This window comes from Dreissena polymorpha, chromosome 11 (assembly GCF_020536995.1).
Source record: "Dreissena polymorpha isolate Duluth1 chromosome 11, UMN_Dpol_1.0, whole genome shotgun sequence".
NCBI lineage: Eukaryota > Metazoa > Mollusca > Bivalvia > Myida > Dreissenidae > Dreissena > Dreissena polymorpha.
Window position 1 is genome coordinate 28,243,515 of NC_068365.1, and position 18,327 is coordinate 28,261,841.

Sequence of the window (18,327 nt, forward strand, 5' to 3'; positions counted from 1 at the left end):
AAATATGGGTCATGCCGGGTCAAAAACTAGGTCACAAGGTCACTTAGTGCATTTCAAGCATTTAGCATGGTGTCCGCTCTCTTATTGAAGTAGTTTTTATCCGATCTTCACCTAATTTGGTCAGAAGTTGTGTCTGGATGATATGTAGGTCAAGTTCGAATATGGGTCATGCCAGGTCTAAAATGAGGTCATGAGGTTACTTAGTGCATTTCATGCATTTAGCATGGTGTCCACTCTCTAATTGAAGTAGTTTTCATCCGATCTTCACCTAATTTGGTCAGATGTTGTGTCTAGATGATATGTAAGTCAAGTTCAAATATGGGTCATGCAGGGTCAAAAATGAGGTCATGAGGTCACTTAGTGCATTTCAAGCATTTAGCATGGTGTCTGCTCTCTAATTGAAGTAGTTTTCATCCGATCTTCACCTAATTTGGTCAGAAGTTGTGTCTAGATGATTTATAGGTCAAGTTTAAATATGGGTCATATGTAGGTCAAGTTTAATTATGGGTCATGCAGGGTCAAAAACAAGGTCATGAGGTCACATAGTGCATTTCAAGCATTAAGCATGGTGTCCGCTCTCTAATTGAAGTAGTTTTCATCTGATCTTCACCTAATTTGGTCAGAAGATGTGTCTAGATGATATGTAGGTCAAGTTCAATATGGGACATGCCGGGTCAAAAACGAGGTCACGATGTCACTTAGTGCATTTCAAGCATATAGCATGGTGTCCGCTCTCTAATTGAAGTAGTTTTCATCTGATCTTCACCGAATTTAGTCAGATGTTACGTCTAAATGATATCTAGGTCAAGTTCAAATATGGGTCATGCTGGGTCAATAACTAGGTCTTGAGGTCACTTAGTGCATTTCAAGCATTGAGCATGGTGTCCAAAACCTTCTAACGGGCATACCTTGTGACAGTTTGGCACTCTTGTTCACTATTGAAGATAGCAACTTGATATTTGGCATGCATGTGTTTCTCATGGAGCTGAACCTTTTGAGTGGTGAAAGGTCAAGGTCATACTTCAAGGTCAAATGTCAAATATATGGCGTCTGTTCGTCCGAAAACTTTAACATTGGCCATAACTTTTTCAATATTGAAGATAGCAACTTGATATTTGGCATGCATGTGCATCTCACGGAGCTGCACATTTTGAGTGGTGAAAGGTCAAGGTATTCCTTCAAGGTCAAATGTCAAATATATGGTGTTTGTCCGTCCGCCCAAAAACTTTAACATTGGCCATAACTTTTTTACTATTGAAGATAGCAACTTGATATTTGGCATGCATGTGTATCTCATGGAGCTGAAGATTTTGAGTGGTGAAAGTTGAAGGTCAAGGTTATCCTTCAAGGTCAAATGTCAAATATATGGCGTCTGTCTGTCCGAAAACTTTAACATTGGCCATAACTTTTTCAATATTGAAGATAGCAACTTGATAGTGTGGTGGAAGTTTAAGGTCATCCTTCAAGGTCAAAGGTAAATTTTATTTTGTTTAAATTCAAAGCGGCGTTCTCATGAAGCTGCACATTTTGAGTGGTGGAAGTCCAAGGTCAAGGTCATCCTTCAAGGTCAAAGGTCAAAAAAACAAAACAAAAAATGATTTTTTTTCCAAAGTGGCGCAATAGGGGGCATTGTGTTTCTGACGAACACATCTCTTGTTCTCTAAAAATTTCCAAATTTTGTTTCAGGTTTTTGATGCGGGCAATGCTTTCCAGATACAATTAGTGGAACATGAGGAGGAGGGGGAGGAGAATGATGAACCCAGTCCGCGAAGCTGGAGAGTGGTCGTCAACTGTGAGGGCAGAATCAAGAGCATGGACGAAAGACAGTAGGATTTGTAGTGATGAACCTGATTATTTTTGCTTGATTGCATCAAAGCCTTAGGGTTGTTGAGACACTTACGAGTGTTTTTCATGGGTATAACCAGTACTTTGGGTCATAAGTAGAACATCTGGAAAATGCTCCCATGGTTGGATTTGAATCTTGGATTTTCTGAGGCGGACACCATATTCACTGCGCCACCCTGATCTCATTTGATGATTTTAACATGCATCATTTAGAAAATAATTGCAAAGAGATACACGTAAAAAATACACTTCAAACAATAGCTCAGCTGGTCAGTTTACATACAATTGTAACTCTGCTATTAGGGTTCCTTTATATTTCAATAATTTCAACAGTTACATGTAAAGTCATTTATGTTTTTGATTGTACATATTAATACATTGCAATGATTAAAACCAGGTTTTAAAGTGCAGATACTGAATAATATAAATACAATTTTTGGGGATGTAGATTTTAATTAATGAATGGAAATGACTATAAATTTGTTTCTATCATAGCATATACCTGATAGACCATGCCTGGACGTACAGGCAGCATGAGGCGCGGCAGTATTTGACTCAAGTTCCGAGCTTAAAGGTAAGTTAGCAGGGATCTCCATCTGTCATAAACAGAGTCTATTTGTGCTGAAAAGTTCCTCCACAATAACAAAAATAACCCAAAACTTATAATGTATACAAAATATGTTGTTATCTGAAATAAAAATTTCAAAAAAATGAATGTTGTTCAATAGCAACTTGCGTTTTTGAAGTTTCTTAATTCCACTTTAAAAGAAAATGTAACAAGAAATCCTTTTCCAAATGCAGTGGATATCAGACCCTAATCACAAAGAGAATCAAGGTTAGGTCTTAAGATGTTCTTGTTTCTTGAATGCTTGGTAATTTATTTTTAAGAAAAATGTTGGAGTTAGGGTAATTCTTTAAGTAAGGATGATGGAGAGTGGAATTCAAATTTCTGTAAAATAAGACCATGACTAAAAGCAAGTATACATGTAAGAAACATTTCAAGGACATAATTAAAGCTATAAGTGTAAACAAGCATCAGGCTATTGTGATCTAGCTGTACTGTTCAGTTGTAAACAAGCCATAATGTTAACCCTGTCAGGTACACATTTTGACATGATAGTAGTGCCTTAAAAAATCAAATTAAATTAAAAACCTTTCTTACTAAATTTAATTGCTAACTTTTAAACCCCAAGATGCTGATGAGCAGCAAACAGCATAAAACCTTAACAGACTGGGAGTTACATGCAGGCTGTTCTGGTTTCATGCTGGTTGTCTATAGCCATTTTCACTTTGAATCTGAGCGGGACAGGGATAAAGTGCAAGTGTCTAGCCGTGTGTTTGTGATCTCGGCAGGACCGGATGTGCCTTCTGATGGACATTGACAGCGATGGGCGAGAGGAGAAGGAGGTCATAGATGAGATCTTGCAGGAAATGTGGAGGTGAGAGCTTGGCTGGGGAATCGTAGACATGATGCTTACCTCCTACCTTCCCATTTGATCCAAGAACTTTTCCCCTAATCCTGGAAATAATCTTCGCTTTCTCCCTTGAATCCTAGACATGATGCTTACCTCCTTTCCTCCCCTTTAATCCAAGGACTGCCCCCTTAATCCTGGAAATAATCTTCCCTTGAATCCTAGACATGATGCTTATCTCCTTCCTTCCCCTTTAATCCAAGACCTCCCCCCCCCCCCCCCCCCCTGTTTATCCTGGAGATAATCTTCCTTTTCTCCCTCTAACCTGACATGATCCACTACTTTATTCTGAATCATTTACACCCCACCCCCCCCCCCCCCCCCCCCCCTCATTCACTCCCTGAATCCATGGCATAATTATCCCCTTCTGTCTTAATTTCTGGACATAACACGCCACTCCCCACTGTTTCCTGGACACAATCTTCCTCCCCCTTTATTACTCTTGTTAGCTTGGCTGTTTTCGGAGAAAACCCGAGGTATTGTCTTAGCCAGCTCGTCGTGTCGTGTCTGCCGTCCGCGTCGTGCTAAAACCTTAACATTTTGTTAAGGTTTTGAACATTGGCTCTAAAATCAAAGTGCTTCAACCTACAACTTTGAAACTTCATATGTAGCTGCACCTTGATGAGTTCTCCATGCCACACCCATTTTTGGGTCACTAGGTCAAAGGTCAAGGTCACTGACCTCTAAATAAAATAATTCTTACAAGCTTTCATTTATTCAAAACTGCACCCGCAGCCAAGCGTGGCACCCGTTATGCGGTGCTCTTGTAAACCTTGGTTTTTGCTGTTGATGTTTTTTCAAATAATCCCATGATGATGATGATAATTACCAATCTATTTGAAATATGTATACAATTATAATGAGAAGAACTGACCATCAATCTATTGACCATTAAGAATCCACCTGCTTAAAGAAACCACTTGATAAAATTTCCATGACTATATGCGTAGTGCACAATGGAATGTACTAATACAAATTATTTTTAATATTTCCAGGTTTAACAACACGTACAGTATTGGCAATTACGAACTGGTAAGTCTGCTATTTGTTTTAAGTATGTTCAGAAAGAAAATGAAATATGCTTAATGATATTCCATTAAGATGTATTTTACAAGCTTAGAAAGACGGGCAATACTTAAGAGCATATAGATTAAAATAAGTGTTTCCAAGTTAAGCTCAATTGTAAAGCATTCAACAGCAATTAATCTTCTATTGATACATTGATACATAACTCAAAACAACTTGATCATTACATTTAATATGTTATGCCCTATGGACATTGGAATTTGATAATACTTGATATACATTATAGTGAAAGGATGTACATGTGCTGATAACATGTCATTCTGTTTCAATGATTTGTCAGAGAGTTATTGCCCATTTTGATCCCTCAGATTTATAGTCAATAAAATATGTTCTTGTTCCTATGCTGATAAATAACTTTGGATGGGAACGAATACTGAAATGGTATTTGAATATTCTTTGTCATGATTCAGATACTGGTATGTTAAAATATTTTATTTTTAAACCTAAGATTTCATTGTCCGAACTAACTACAATAAAATGTTCTTGATTGTTACAAATACCACTAGATTTTGTGCCCTGATTCTTTAGATTACCGTATTTTAAGTCCATGCTTAATACAAAGGATATTGAACCATGTTTATGAGTCCTTCGGCTTAACTAAACATTCCAAACAGTGACATTGCTTACTGTTCTAGGGAACAAACGAGCGCCTGCCTCTGTGGTATATCATGGACGAGTTTGGCTCGCGGATACAGCATTCAGACATGCCCACATTCAAGATGGCCCCTTTCTTATATGGGCCCCAGCAGACGGCCTTCTCTATCATCTGGCCTGTCAGAGATCTGGAAAATGGAGGTACTGCTGTGTAATATGTGTGTAACGCTTTAGGAAAATGGGGCTTAATGCATTGTGTAAAGTGTTGTCCCTGATAAGCCTGCGCAGTCTAGTCTGCACAGGCTAATCAGGGAAGACTTTTTCAACATAGACTGGATTTTTATTCAGAAAAAAATCATATTAATTAAAATATCCATAAAAAAGGAACGTGTCTTTCCTGATGAGCCTTTAGGACAAAATTGTACACAATTATTTTGTGTGTTTCTGATATCTTAACATTTGAGGCCCACTAGACAAAGCATGTTTCGTTTGAAAGGAACAAACTTGTTATTTCTCAGTAAACATAAAAAAAATCCACTTATAACTCAACTCAGACTTTCTTATGTTCATAAACTTTTATCATACTTTTACAGAGGAGGTTACACGTGACTATATCCCGAATATTCAGCACCCTGAGCGACGCAAGGCGATGTTGTTGCCATGGATACACCATGATTTGCGAGAAACATCGTACCAGCAGCCAGAGCCAAAAGACGACTTTTTTTCAGTATGTTTCAGAAAGTTTCAGAAATGGCTATCTTAGTAGTGTACTATTATCATAGTAGTTAAGTACCAAGAAATGTGTAAGTCTGAACCTTTTTATAATCCCCTGCCAAAGGCAGAGGGATAAAGCATTGGCTTTGTCCGTCCATTGGTCAGTCTGTCATTCCATCAGTCCGTCCATCTGTCACAAAACTTTTTATGGCTATATCTCAGAAACTATTTAAGATATCAACATGGAACTTCATAGGTGTATATATATCATTGAGGAGAAGTGCCATGCACATGAACCATAACCCTACACTTTCTTAAATAAGAGTTATTGCCCATTGGGTTTTTGTATGATGTAACTTTTCAGGGCTATATCTCAGATATCAGTAAAGACTTCAACATGAAATGATGCTTTGTGTTTTTACTTTTCACAATTCAAAACGACTGACACGTGACCATTGTTTTCAGTTCAAACAAGACTTTCGGAGCAAAATATACTGGCCACTGGCCGTTATGGACAATTGACCGTTACTCTCAAATGTAATTTAGAGTGATTTTCGTCAATGGGAATCCAGACTGACTGTTGTCTGCAATTGACCATAATTCTCTATTGACTGTTTAGTTAGTTTTGACTGTATTTCCAAAATCAGCTATCAAAGGAGGGCAGTGCTAAGATCATAGAATATTACAGTTTGAAGCTATGTTATTTAAGGTTGATTGCATGATGGTTACCCTTATACTTTTAGATACCCTCTTTAGTCCCTTTCTTGTGAAAACCCAGATCTAAGTGTCTTAGGAATGATCTTGAACTATTAATAAAATGTTATTATTAAACTAAGAAGTTTGAGCTTTAGTTTTTCATTTGAAATGCTTTGAATCTGAATTGGCAAAACAATACAAAATCTTAGCCTGTGTGCTGAGGCATACACTTCAGGGCATTTTCCCATCTTTTGCAGGGGCCTTATGTAGGCCTCTTCACCCAATTGATTTTCTTTTCAATAACACAATTTTCCCCAAAGTTGAAGTTAACCATGGACATTTTGTCGCCTTTTTTCAGTTTTATTGATATATTTCCTTCAAAATAGAAGGCTTTGCCATCCCGGAATCAAGAAAAAAGTTCTGCCATTTAGTCTCAGTGCATAAAGTGTCAGTGCAAATTTTTTAGCCTCATACTTAAAAATTGAGCTAAATGCATATCAATAAAATGTCTTCCCAGATGAGCCTGTTCAGTTTGCACATGCAAATGGGGGACAACACTTTCCGTCCAAACTGCATTTTTGCACAGAAGAGATTTCTTTTAACTGAAAAATTCAATAAAAGCAAAAGTTCTGTCCCTGATCAGCCTGTGCAGACTTCACAGGCTATGAGGCTAATCTGGGACAACACTTTATGCACATGCATTCAACCTTTTTTTTCTTAGACGGCGAATAATTTAAAACCGCGTCATTGAGCTTCAAATATCACCTCTTGCAGGCTCATCGTATCATGGAGACGGTTCCCGAGAAGGTGGGTCCAGTTCCCCCTCTGCCCAGCGACAGGAAGGTGCGGGTCTGTCTGGACTACCCTAAGGCACCGGAGCTAACGGACCCACGCTTTGAGATGGTGGACACCGGGGAGGAGGCTGACATCATCTGGACCAGACAGAGCTTCAAGGATTACTGGTAAGAGGGACATATGTGCTGCATTCTGGGAAAACAGGGCTTAATGCTTGTGCGTAAAGTGCAGTCCAGATCACCTGTGCAGACTGCACAGGCTTATCAGGATGAAACTTTTCGCCTACAGTGGAAATTTTGTTTAGAAGATAAATTCTTTCTAGGGAAAATGCCATGAAAGCTGAAAGTGTCATACCTGATTAGACTGCACAGGCTAATCTTGGACGACATATAAGGCACATGCATTAAGCCCCATTTTCCCAGAATGATGCTCATATTTTTATGCGCCCGGTAGGGTGGCATATAGCAGTTGAACTGTCCGTCAGTCAGTATGTCAGTCTGTCCGTCTGAAAAAAACTTTAACATTGGCCATAACTTTTTTACTATTGAAGATAGCAACTTGATATTTGGCACGCATGTGTATTTCATGGAGCTTAACATTTTGAGTGGTGAAAGGTGAAGGTCAGGGTCATCCTTCAAGGTCGAATGTCAAATATATGGCGTCTGTCCGTCCGAAAACTTTAACATTGGCAATAACTTTTTCAATATTGAAGATAGCAACTTGATATGTGGCATGCATGTGTATCTCATGGAGCTGCACATTTTGAGTGGTGGAAGTTCAAGGTCAAGGTCACTCTTCAAGGTAAAAAAAAAAAGTAATTTCAAAGCGGCGTTCTCATGAAGCTGCACATTTTGAGTGGTGGAAGTTCAAGGTCAAGGTCATCCTTCAAGGTCAAAGGTAAAAAAAAAAAGCGGTGTTCTCATGAAGCTGCACATTTTGAATGGTGGAAGTTCAAGGTAAAGGTCATCCTTAAAGGTCAAGGTCATCCTTCAAGGTCAAAGGTAAAAGATTTTATATAAAAAAATTAAAAGCGGCGTTATCATGAAGCTGCACATTTTGAGTGGTGGAAGTTCAAGGTAAGGTCATCCTTCAAGGTCAACGGTCATAAAAGAAAATTGCAAAGCGGCGTTCTCATGAAGCTGCACATTTTGAGTGGTGAAAGTTCAAGGTCAAGGTCATCCTTCAAGGTCAAAGGTAAAAAAATAAAATATTTGTTTTTCAAAGAGGCATTTTGTTTCTGACGAACACATCGCTTGTGTTTGTATGTATTTTTAATGCTAGTATATTTTAATTGCAGTTTTATTTGTCTACGTCAATCCTACTATGCCAATATATTGCCTATCCTCTTTTGTCAATTACATGTTGACACCTTAGAATTGCTAATCTGTATCTGGTCAAAATACTTTTTATATACCATTTCATCATGTGTTTAAAGAAGATTCAACATTTTAACAAAAAACTGGTGATTGTAGGTTTGTTTAACAGTAGTAGGCTTTTTATGCTCCCCCAAAAAAATTTGGGGGGAGCATATGGTCGCCGCTTTGTCTGTCCGTGCGTCCGTGTTTCCGTCCGTCCGTGCACAATTTTTGTCCGGGCTATATCTCAGCAACTAATGACCGGAATTCAATGAAACTTTATGGAAAGCTTCACTACCAATAGTAGATGTGCATATTATCAGCGGGTTCTGGTCTTATGATTTTTTCACAAAGTTATGGCCCTTTGAAATTTTCCATTAACTGTACATATAGTGCAATTCTTGTCTGGGCTATTTCTCAGCAATTAATGACCAGAATTCAATTAAACTTTATGGAAAGCTTTACTACCAAGAGGAGATGTGTGTATTATCAGCCGGGTCTCGTCTGATGATTTTTCACAGAGTTATGGCCCTTTGAAATTTTCCATTGTACATATAGTGCAATTCTTGTCCAAGCTATTTCTCAGCAACTTATTACGGGAATTCAATGAAACTTTATGGGAAGCTTCACTACCAAGAGGAGATGTGCATATTATCAGCCTGTTCTTGTTGGATGATTTTTTCACAGAGTTATGGCCCTTTAAAATTTTCCAGTGTACATATAGTGCAATTCTTGTCCGAGCTATTTCTCAGCAACTTATTATGGGAATTCAGTGAAACTTTATGGGAAGCTTCACTACCAACAGGAGATGTGCATATTATCAGCCGGTTTATGGTCGGATGATTTTTCACAGAGTTATGGCCCTTTGAAATTTTCTATAAACTGTACATTTAGTGCAATTCTTTCCGGGCTATTTCTCCCCAACTACTGACTGGAATTCAATGAAGCTTTATGGGAAGCTTAACTACCTTGAGGAGATGCGCATGTTATTAGTGGGTTCTGGTTAGATGATTTATTTAGAGAGTTATGGCCCTTTGAAATTTTTAAGTTGCTAAACCATCCATTGTATTAATTTGTCCAAAGTTATTCACCTAAAAACGTTTCCTTTTATCTGAATATATAGTGCAATATTGCTACAAAAAAAAACCTTTGGGGAGCATCACCCGTCTCCAACGGTTTCTTGTTTTATTAAGGCAGTGCATGTATGATTGCATATTTGTTTATGGTATTTGCACATTATGATTGCAGAAGACCTTTGTTTATGGTATTTACAAACAATGTTTCACACATTTCCCCCAGCTCGCTATGCAGTGATGGGAAGTTCTGCTACATCAACCAGTTTCCCAGCGAGCAGTGCATCACGGTGAAGGATCTGCTGCCTGTGATATGTCGCCGGGCAGGAACCAACGGGATTAACTCAGAAACCCTTGAGGGGTCGCCAAGATGGCTGCCAGTCTCGTACAATCTGAACACTGAGTTGGACAAATTTGTGTCATACTTCCAGCACCGAGAAGATAAGTAAGTGGAGTTGTGCTAAAAAATTTCTCAGTTGATGTTTTTGCATAAAATAGTTTATGGTGATTTTATTGCTGTAAGAAACATCAACAGTGTGTGTGTTCAAGTCGTGCAAGAATTCTTCACCAGTTTAACCTAATTGACACTTTTCGCATAACATCAATAATGTTTTCTTCATAGCTTTGACACTTGAATGGATGATGTCTTTCAACACTATCGACACCCCCCACATCACCTGACCCCATTTGACCTAAACCTTGACCTATTTTTGGACTAAGATTTATTATAACGGGCCAATTTATCAATACAGACAATACTTCCAATAGAGGCATATGCGTTAATGGAATGCAGCATCTTGTTGTCCTGTACCGGTTTTTCGCTCTTTCTGTGAGTCTGTGAGTCTGTCACACTTTTCTGGACCCTGCAATAACTTCATTTTTTTTTCATGAAACTTGAAATATGGATAATTGGAAATACGGACATTATGCACGTCATTTCATTTTGTTCCAACGTCAAAAATTCTGGTTGCTATGGCAACATATATAAAAAAATCTGACAATGGTGGAGCTGGTAGGGGACATATATTGCTTGGCAACAGTCTTGTTTAATTTGAAATTTAAAAGATTTTAAATAAACATTTTTGAACAAAATTAACCTGCTTGCTATTGCATTTCGTCCACCAGGGGCCTGGACAATGTTTGGATATTGAAGCCCTGGAACCTCTCCAACTCTGCTGACGTCACGGTAACCAACAACCTGAACCAGATACTGCGAATCACAGAGTCAGGTCCAAAGGTGTGTGTTATGTTGAAATTTGTTGTTTGTTAAGATCTTTTTTCCTTTTTATGCCTGCGGCTCGAATGATCGGGGGTATATTGTTTTTGGCCTGTCTGTCATTGTATGTGTGTGTGTGTCAAAACTTTAACCAAAACTTTAACCTTGGTCATAACTTTTGCAATATTGAAGACAGCAACTTGATATTTGGCATGCATGTGTATCTCATGGAGCTGCACATTTTGATTGGTGAAAGGTCAAGGTTATTCTTCAAGGTCAAAGGTCAAATATATGGCTTCAATGCGGCGCAATAGGGGGCATTGTGTTTCTGACAAACACATCTCTTGTTTGACAGTATTTCAGTCTTTAAAGTGCTGTTTATTAACCCTATCAAGCTTTTGCACAGTCAAATGTAGGTGGAGAAAGGCTGCATGTAGAAATGATTTCATGACAACCTCACATAAGTCATGTGACTAGGCTGGTATTCAACATTTGAGACCTTTGATTAAAATACAAGGGCTCTGCCTGAGCATGTGAATCTTTGAATAACCATACTGGATATAGGCTAGCAAAATGAACCATCCTCGCCGTTTTAAAAAAGAACTTTGATTTTCTTCATCAATATGAAAATGAATCTAAGCTGTGATATCTGTAGACAGTATTTTGTTGATTTAATTATTGTTGTCTTTTCATTAGGACAATTTGTTCAAGGAAAGTTAAATAAGATTTAATGCTTGTTACTCTAACAGATATCAGCAATAGTAAAACGTACTTTCAACTACAGTCCAACCCCTACTTCCGGTCACCCCTCATCGCCGGTCGCCCCGTGTAGGCGGCCAGTCTGTGCCGCGACCGTCGATAAACACTATATAATGCATCCCTCTTTAGCGGTAATCTCGTTTCTCCGGCCAGCGGCCAGCAATTTTGCATCCCAAATGCTAAATTCCCTCCCCCCCCCCCCCCCATATGAGTGGTGACGCGCGAGTCAATCAGTCATGTACACTGGCAAAATTACACGGACGCAACGGCGAAAAAATCGATATGTTCTTCCAGTCTGCGGTCGAGGCTCTGCAGTACTGAAGCGTGATGTGTGATAAACATTTTGACAGCCAGTTTGCAAATTGCAATTAATTAGCGGCAGATTATCGGGTTATCGGGTTCAAAGCAATATGCGACCGTTTGATCTTTTTGTTTCGGCACATGCGAATATAATCTATTAGTACTGGAAAAGAGATTCTTAATTTATAATTGATTATTTGTAGCTGTTGAATCATACTATTTCACACACACATTTATGACAATTATCGGCTAATTTAAAAGTTAAAAAGAACAACGCAACTTATAACCGAAATCAACTGCTCTACATGTTCTCTGTGCTACAAAGTTTTTATCCAAAAATCAATACACGCACGCATGGGTATGACGTGACATTGTACATTGGTGCATAATTTTCGCCCGCTTTTGTCGGGACAAAGGACAGGGTTCGCACACGGCTTGAAAAGCGCTTGAAAACGAGTCCTAGGCTTGAAAAGCCCTTGAACTAAGGTTGGCCTTGAAAAAGTGCTTGAAAAGTGCTTATTTCATGTAAAAAAGCCTTGAAAATGTCTATTTCTGTTCAAAATTACTTTTATCATTGCCATGAATTTTAATCGTTCTTAAGGAAAATATTATGAAAATTTATCATAAATTCCTTTGCGCAAAATGTTGAGTACGAAATATAAGTTTTGTACACTATTGGGTACGAAACGTTAAGTGTACACGTCACAGATTATGTGTACTAGGTCAGAGGTTCTCCGTTGTGATTTATTTTCTCGCGAGTCAAAATGCAGCGATGGGGTAGTGTCGTTTCAAAGCAGAGTGGTTAACTGAATATTCCTGGCGCTACTTTCTGGTCATAAACACTGATGAAATGCAGAAAAATGCTTAAATAATTACCACTTATACGAAACGTCAACATTCTTTTAATATGAATATTCATGGCGCTATTTTCTGGTCATAAACAAGTTGTCAAAATGACGTTTATCGTTATGTTTTGCGCGAAACTTATGAATATTCCTGGGTACAGAAAACAAATGACATTCGAAAAGCACAATGTTTGGTCTATATGAAGACCATTGGTGTCGGGGGAATGGGGGAAAGCGCTTTGAAAAGCCACTATAAAGAGGAAACCCACAAAGAAAACATGAAATTGAGAAGCAAACAGGGTTCCTGCAATGTGTTTATGGTGAAACAGGAAGGTACTATTGTTAAAACTGTTGAATCTAAAACAGTCATAAACAACAACAGCCCTGTGAAATACAAAATGTAATAGTAACTGACTTATGTTTAAATAAAATGAACTAGTCTGTTTGATGTGAGCATAGAAAGAGACAATGTGTTTGTTTATAATAACTTTAAAAAGTAAATACATATGTGAGACTCATTGAGTTAAGGATGGATAACGTGTATTTGTATGTAATGACTATAAATAACATGTATGAGTTATTGTGAAATAAGTTTAATGTGTTCAAGCAAATAAATGATATATACTGTGTTAATCGGCCTTGAAAATGAAAATTTGGCCTTAAAAAGTCCTTGAAAAGTGCTTGAATTCAGGTTTGAGATTTCTGTTTGAACCATGAAGGAAATACATGGGGACTTTTTTGATGCTTGAATTTGTAAATGTCTCGTTAACATAAATCAATGAGGAGTGTGTTTCGGATTACAAATTATGATTCTCATTTGGGAATTTAACAAAACATTTATATTTGTTTTATATTTACAATGATTTCAATATTAATTTTGATAAAACCATTTACGCGGCGAAATAAATGTTTTTATAATATTATGCATGAAAAGCACGATTACCAGTAGGATTACACCTGGTTGCTATGATCAGTCTCTTAAGTAACAGGCCACGATTTTATCGTGGAGGAGATCACTGTCAAGACCAATTTGTGCGGTTGGTATTACAAAGACATAAAACTGCAATAAACCAATTAAACTATCGATTGACACGGGAGTTATTCACGCATAACTGATTCACAACTGTTCCCATCTTAAGTGCATTGGGGCTATACAACGCGCATTCTGTAAACAACGAATCATGAGAATGATTCTTTTTCATTGACTTGATTCTGATGAGGATGATATTAATGATGATGATGATTAGAAAGATGAATAGAATATTTTTTTGAATGGAAATGTTGTTTTATAGCTGACTTTAGAAAGGAAGAAATATAATTATTTTAAGTCTAGACATTGTTTAGTACATGTACACATATTTACCATTTTGTTTATACAAAAATTGAACAGTTGGTCATGCACTCATCAACTCTAGACTCCCTATGACCCAACCCCCTCTTAAAAGGCCACCCTGCTTAAGCATCCGGTTTGGCTGTTTCCCTTGACTGGCTGCTTAAGAGGGGTTGGACTGTACATGTAATTCAATGCAACATTTGTATCTGCTTGGGTACATGAGATGAATATATTTAAGTATGTGCAGTGAATCACTCATTTCATGTCTAACCCTGTGGTTGAATGACAAACAAACAAAGACATTTAACCTTATCCGGGAATGTTTCAGATCGCTTGTAAGTACGTCTCAGACTGTGTGACTATCCACCGAGCAGACATTGCGTCTGATGTGAAAGTGGATTTCCGGTTCCTGACATTCCTGGCCAGTGTGAACCCCCTGAAGCTATACGTGTACAAGCCCTTCAGTGTACGCAGGGGACACAAGTGAGTCTGCAGTGGATTTGTTTTCAAGCAATTTTGCGGCAGAATTAGTAGATAGTTTTTCCATATGTGTGAAAATTTCCCACAAGCATAAAATCTTTATTTGGGGAAAAAAGAAACATTAATATGTATTATTAACGATCTCAGCAGTTTAAATGATACCATGCAAAGTTTGGATGAATTTTTAAAACTTAATCATTTGTTGCGAATCAATGAACTGTGAAACCATTAATATTGATTTTCTAATATTTCGTCAGTAGACGGATTGACGAATTTAAGTTCCTAACATAATGTCCAATGTTGTGAAAATAATTTTTTTCATAGTATATTTTTTTTAAACAAAATTAAATGCAAGTATGTCATATTTATAATAAAATTTCCCAAACGATTTTCAGTCTTTTCTGTGAAACTGTATAAGAGTTTTGATGAATTGTATCCCCTGATTATTACTGAAATAACACCAATGTGTAACAATTTGCCTATACAAGCCTATATCTAATAATCATCTCAAAGCCCCTCTTGTTTTGCAGGCAGTATGCACTGACAGATTTTGATGACTTGCTGCGCCACCTTACCTACGTTGGGTTGTACGAGTTTAATGTCTACAGACCTGGGGTATGAACATGTACATTCTTAAACTTCATCACATAGATACGTGTTTTCATGCATTTCTAGTCCCATACAAAGTTAAATTTTATTAAAGACCTTTTTACTAGGTTCGAGGTTTAAAGGTTTGATTTTCAACCATTTCTGATCAAACTTAACAAATTCAAGTGTTTGTTATCATTCTTAAATTACAAAAAAATAATTGATTTCTTTTAAACCAGAAGTGAAGTCGATTTAAAGGATTCAAGTAAATTACATGTTGTCATTTATTTTATTGAAATAAAAAGAACATAAATTTTGATTTCAGATGTATACAGAGCAGTTTATTGAGCCTTTTGAAGCAGAAAATCCTGACATTAAGTGGAGCACTGTAGAGGTATAATGTAGAGAGATTCTGAATTCATGAAATCAATAAACTTGAATCACTGTCTAGAAACTAAAAGCCTCTGAATATGTTACAATGTAAATGGGCTTTACTCTGTGAAAAGGGGTTTCAATGCATGTGCTTAAAGTGTTGTCCCAGATTAGCTTGTGCAGTCAACACAGTTTCAACAGGGACGACACTTTCCCCCTAAACTGGATTTTTGCTAAGAAGAGACTTTCTGTAAACGAAAAATATCATACAAGCTGAAAGTGTTCTCCCTGATTAGCCTGTGCGGACTGCACAGGCTAATCTGGGGGCCACACTTTTAGCACATGCATTAAACCCCCTTTTCACAGAGCGAGGCTGAAGTGTATTCTCGCCATGTGGCCATTCATGAAAATTTGTTGTCCCCCACCGGTTAAACCGGAGAGGACCTATGGTTTGCGCTCTGTCAGTCTGTCTGTCAGTCCGTCACATTTTTCTGGATCCTGCGATAACTTTAAAAGTTCTTAATGGTTTTTCATGAAACTTAAAACATGGACAGTTGGCAATATGGAGATTATGCACGCCAATTCATTGTGTTCCTACGTCAAGAATTATGGTTGCTATGGCAACAAATAAAAAAATATAATAAAATTACTGACAATAGTGGAGTGTCATCGTTAGGGGACCATATTGCTTGGCAATCTCTTGTTGAATATTGAATTAGATACTGTAAAATCGCAATACAATCCCAGTAACCTCTCCAAATATATTTAGAAAATACCATTCTCTGTTTTCAATATTCACAAATGCCCCTTAGACAAAGGGAAATTCCTTTGATAAATAACACTCCTCATTTAAGCACTATTTTATGTTGAGATCTTGTATAACAATAAACATGTTGATATTACCAAACCCAGTAATATTTTATCCCATTGCAATTAGACTGTAGTGCAGTTCAAACAGAACATATGATTTGAAGATTTCACTTTTGAATTTCTCAATGAGCTTATACATGTAAATACTGGCCATGAGTTTTGAGCTTTCATTGTCTGTATTAAAGGAGTCCATACATAGAGCACTATTGGAAATGTTCCAAGCAGCCTCCAGCAAGCCTCCCCCTGCAGGCCTCGGGGATTTCCCGCTCTCTAGGGCCATCTATGGAATAGACCTGCTGTTGAAGTGGGACAAGAATGAGAGAGGTGGGTAGTTTTTTCTCAGGGATTTTCCGCTCTCTAGAGCCATCTATGGAATAGACCTGCTGTTGAAGTGGGACAAGAATGAGAAAGGTGGGTAGTTTTTGCTTGGGGGATTTCCTGGTCTCTAGGGCCATCTATGGAATAGACCTGCTTTTGAAGTGGGACAAGAATGAGAAAGGTGGGTAGTTTTTGCTAAGGAATTTCCCACTCTAGAGCCATCTATGGAATAGACCTGCTGTTAAGTGGGACAAGAATGAGAAAGGTGGGTAGTTTTTGTTAACTTTATGGTGACCCTCATGCATGAAAGCAAGCTGTATTGGTTACGTTAATATAGCCAACTGTTTTATGTTCAATCAATGGACAACTTTTGTCTATTTGGTCTAAAAGTATTATTATCGCAGAGCAGTTTTTGTAAACTTTAGGTTAGTTATTGTGTGGATAATATCTCCGACAAGTTTGATGATCAGCCAAATTGCCTGAGAAACAGTTGGGAAAGGGCAATTGAATAATTTTCTAGTTGCATTTTATGTGAGATTTTCATCAAAGTTGAAGACAAATCATCCTGAAATTGATGATTACGAACAGATTTGTGTACTAAGATGAGATTTTCAATGCAACGCAACCATAAAATCGTATTAAAAAACATGAAACTTTTACTTGACTTGCAAACAAAATCAGAATTCTGAGGATTTGTATATCAGTATCAATCTCATCTAACATTCCCCAATTGTTTTCCTATCACAGGTGAGAGATTCGTGCAGCCAATCATCTCAGAGGTGAACTTTGCGTGCGACTACACGAGCTGGATGGAGGAATACCCGGAGATGCTCAATGATGCCTTCAGCGTTCTCTTCTACGAAGATCTGGAGGGACGCGAGGAGAGGGTGAAAGTGTTGGCCTCGTGATGCGGGATTTCATGGTTTTTGACGCATTCAAACAAAAGTAATTCTTGATGTCATTCTGTATTATGAGAGATTTAAGATAGATAGTTTATGACGCATTCTAACAAATGTAATTTTTTATGTCAAATTTGCAGATTCATTATTTTGTTAATGACTGAATCTTTCAAGTTACCATCTGGCTGATGTTGTCATAGAAACAGCCATTTTAAGCTCATTTCTTTCCCTCAAACAAATATTCTTATCTAAATAATACACTTACAATGATTTTGTAAGAGAATTCACTCCCTCACACAAATATGCAGTCTGGTTAACATGATTTTTGTTATTTGCCATATAAATGATCTATTTAAACACATGCGCAGTCATGTTAAACAGTGCTGAAACATGTTCTTGCAAATTATGATGAAATTATTCATGACAAAATAGTTAATATGCCATATGCGGCCAGCTTAGCTCCAGACCAGCCTGAGCAGTCTTGCTGGTAAAGAGCTACCCCTCTTCTTATGAGACTTCAAAACCTTGCGTGACTTTATAGGGGTCAGGGCAGCTCCTTACCAGACTGAGCAACTTATCAGGCTGGTCTGGAACTTTGCCGACCACATATGACATAAGACCTATTTTCGCATGAAGCTTCTCATTTTATGATTGCCAGACTAGATTGAAGGCAAAGTCTGTGAAACTAGTAGATTATGACTGTTTTATGTTATCTTC

General features: G+C 37.7%; 1 protein-coding gene across 2 annotated transcripts in view; it reads left to right on the top strand.

Moving 5' to 3' along the window:
• The window catches only part of LOC127850821 (tubulin--tyrosine ligase-like protein 12), a 49,647-nt gene extending 31,919 nt beyond the window's left edge, over positions 1–17,728 (top strand). For both annotated transcript variants that reach the window (XM_052384157.1, XM_052384158.1), the window contains exons 2-15: positions 1,687–1,826; positions 2,341–2,419; positions 3,199–3,284; positions 4,313–4,349; positions 5,039–5,198; positions 5,591–5,724; positions 7,182–7,369; positions 9,857–10,075; positions 10,756–10,867; positions 14,412–14,566; positions 15,094–15,178; positions 15,477–15,545; positions 16,579–16,717; positions 17,459–17,728. In XM_052384157.1, coding sequence (XP_052240117.1) covers positions 1,687–1,826; positions 2,341–2,419; positions 3,199–3,284; positions 4,313–4,349; positions 5,039–5,198; positions 5,591–5,724; positions 7,182–7,369; positions 9,857–10,075; positions 10,756–10,867; positions 14,412–14,566; positions 15,094–15,178; positions 15,477–15,545; positions 16,579–16,717; positions 17,459–17,619 — 1,764 coding nt within the window. In that variant the 3' untranslated portion in view covers positions 17,620–17,728. The remainder of the gene's footprint in view (positions 1–1,686; positions 1,827–2,340; positions 2,420–3,198; positions 3,285–4,312; positions 4,350–5,038; positions 5,199–5,590; positions 5,725–7,181; positions 7,370–9,856; positions 10,076–10,755; positions 10,868–14,411; positions 14,567–15,093; positions 15,179–15,476; positions 15,546–16,578; positions 16,718–17,458) is intronic.
• The last annotated feature ends 599 nt before the right edge of the window (positions 17,729–18,327 follow it).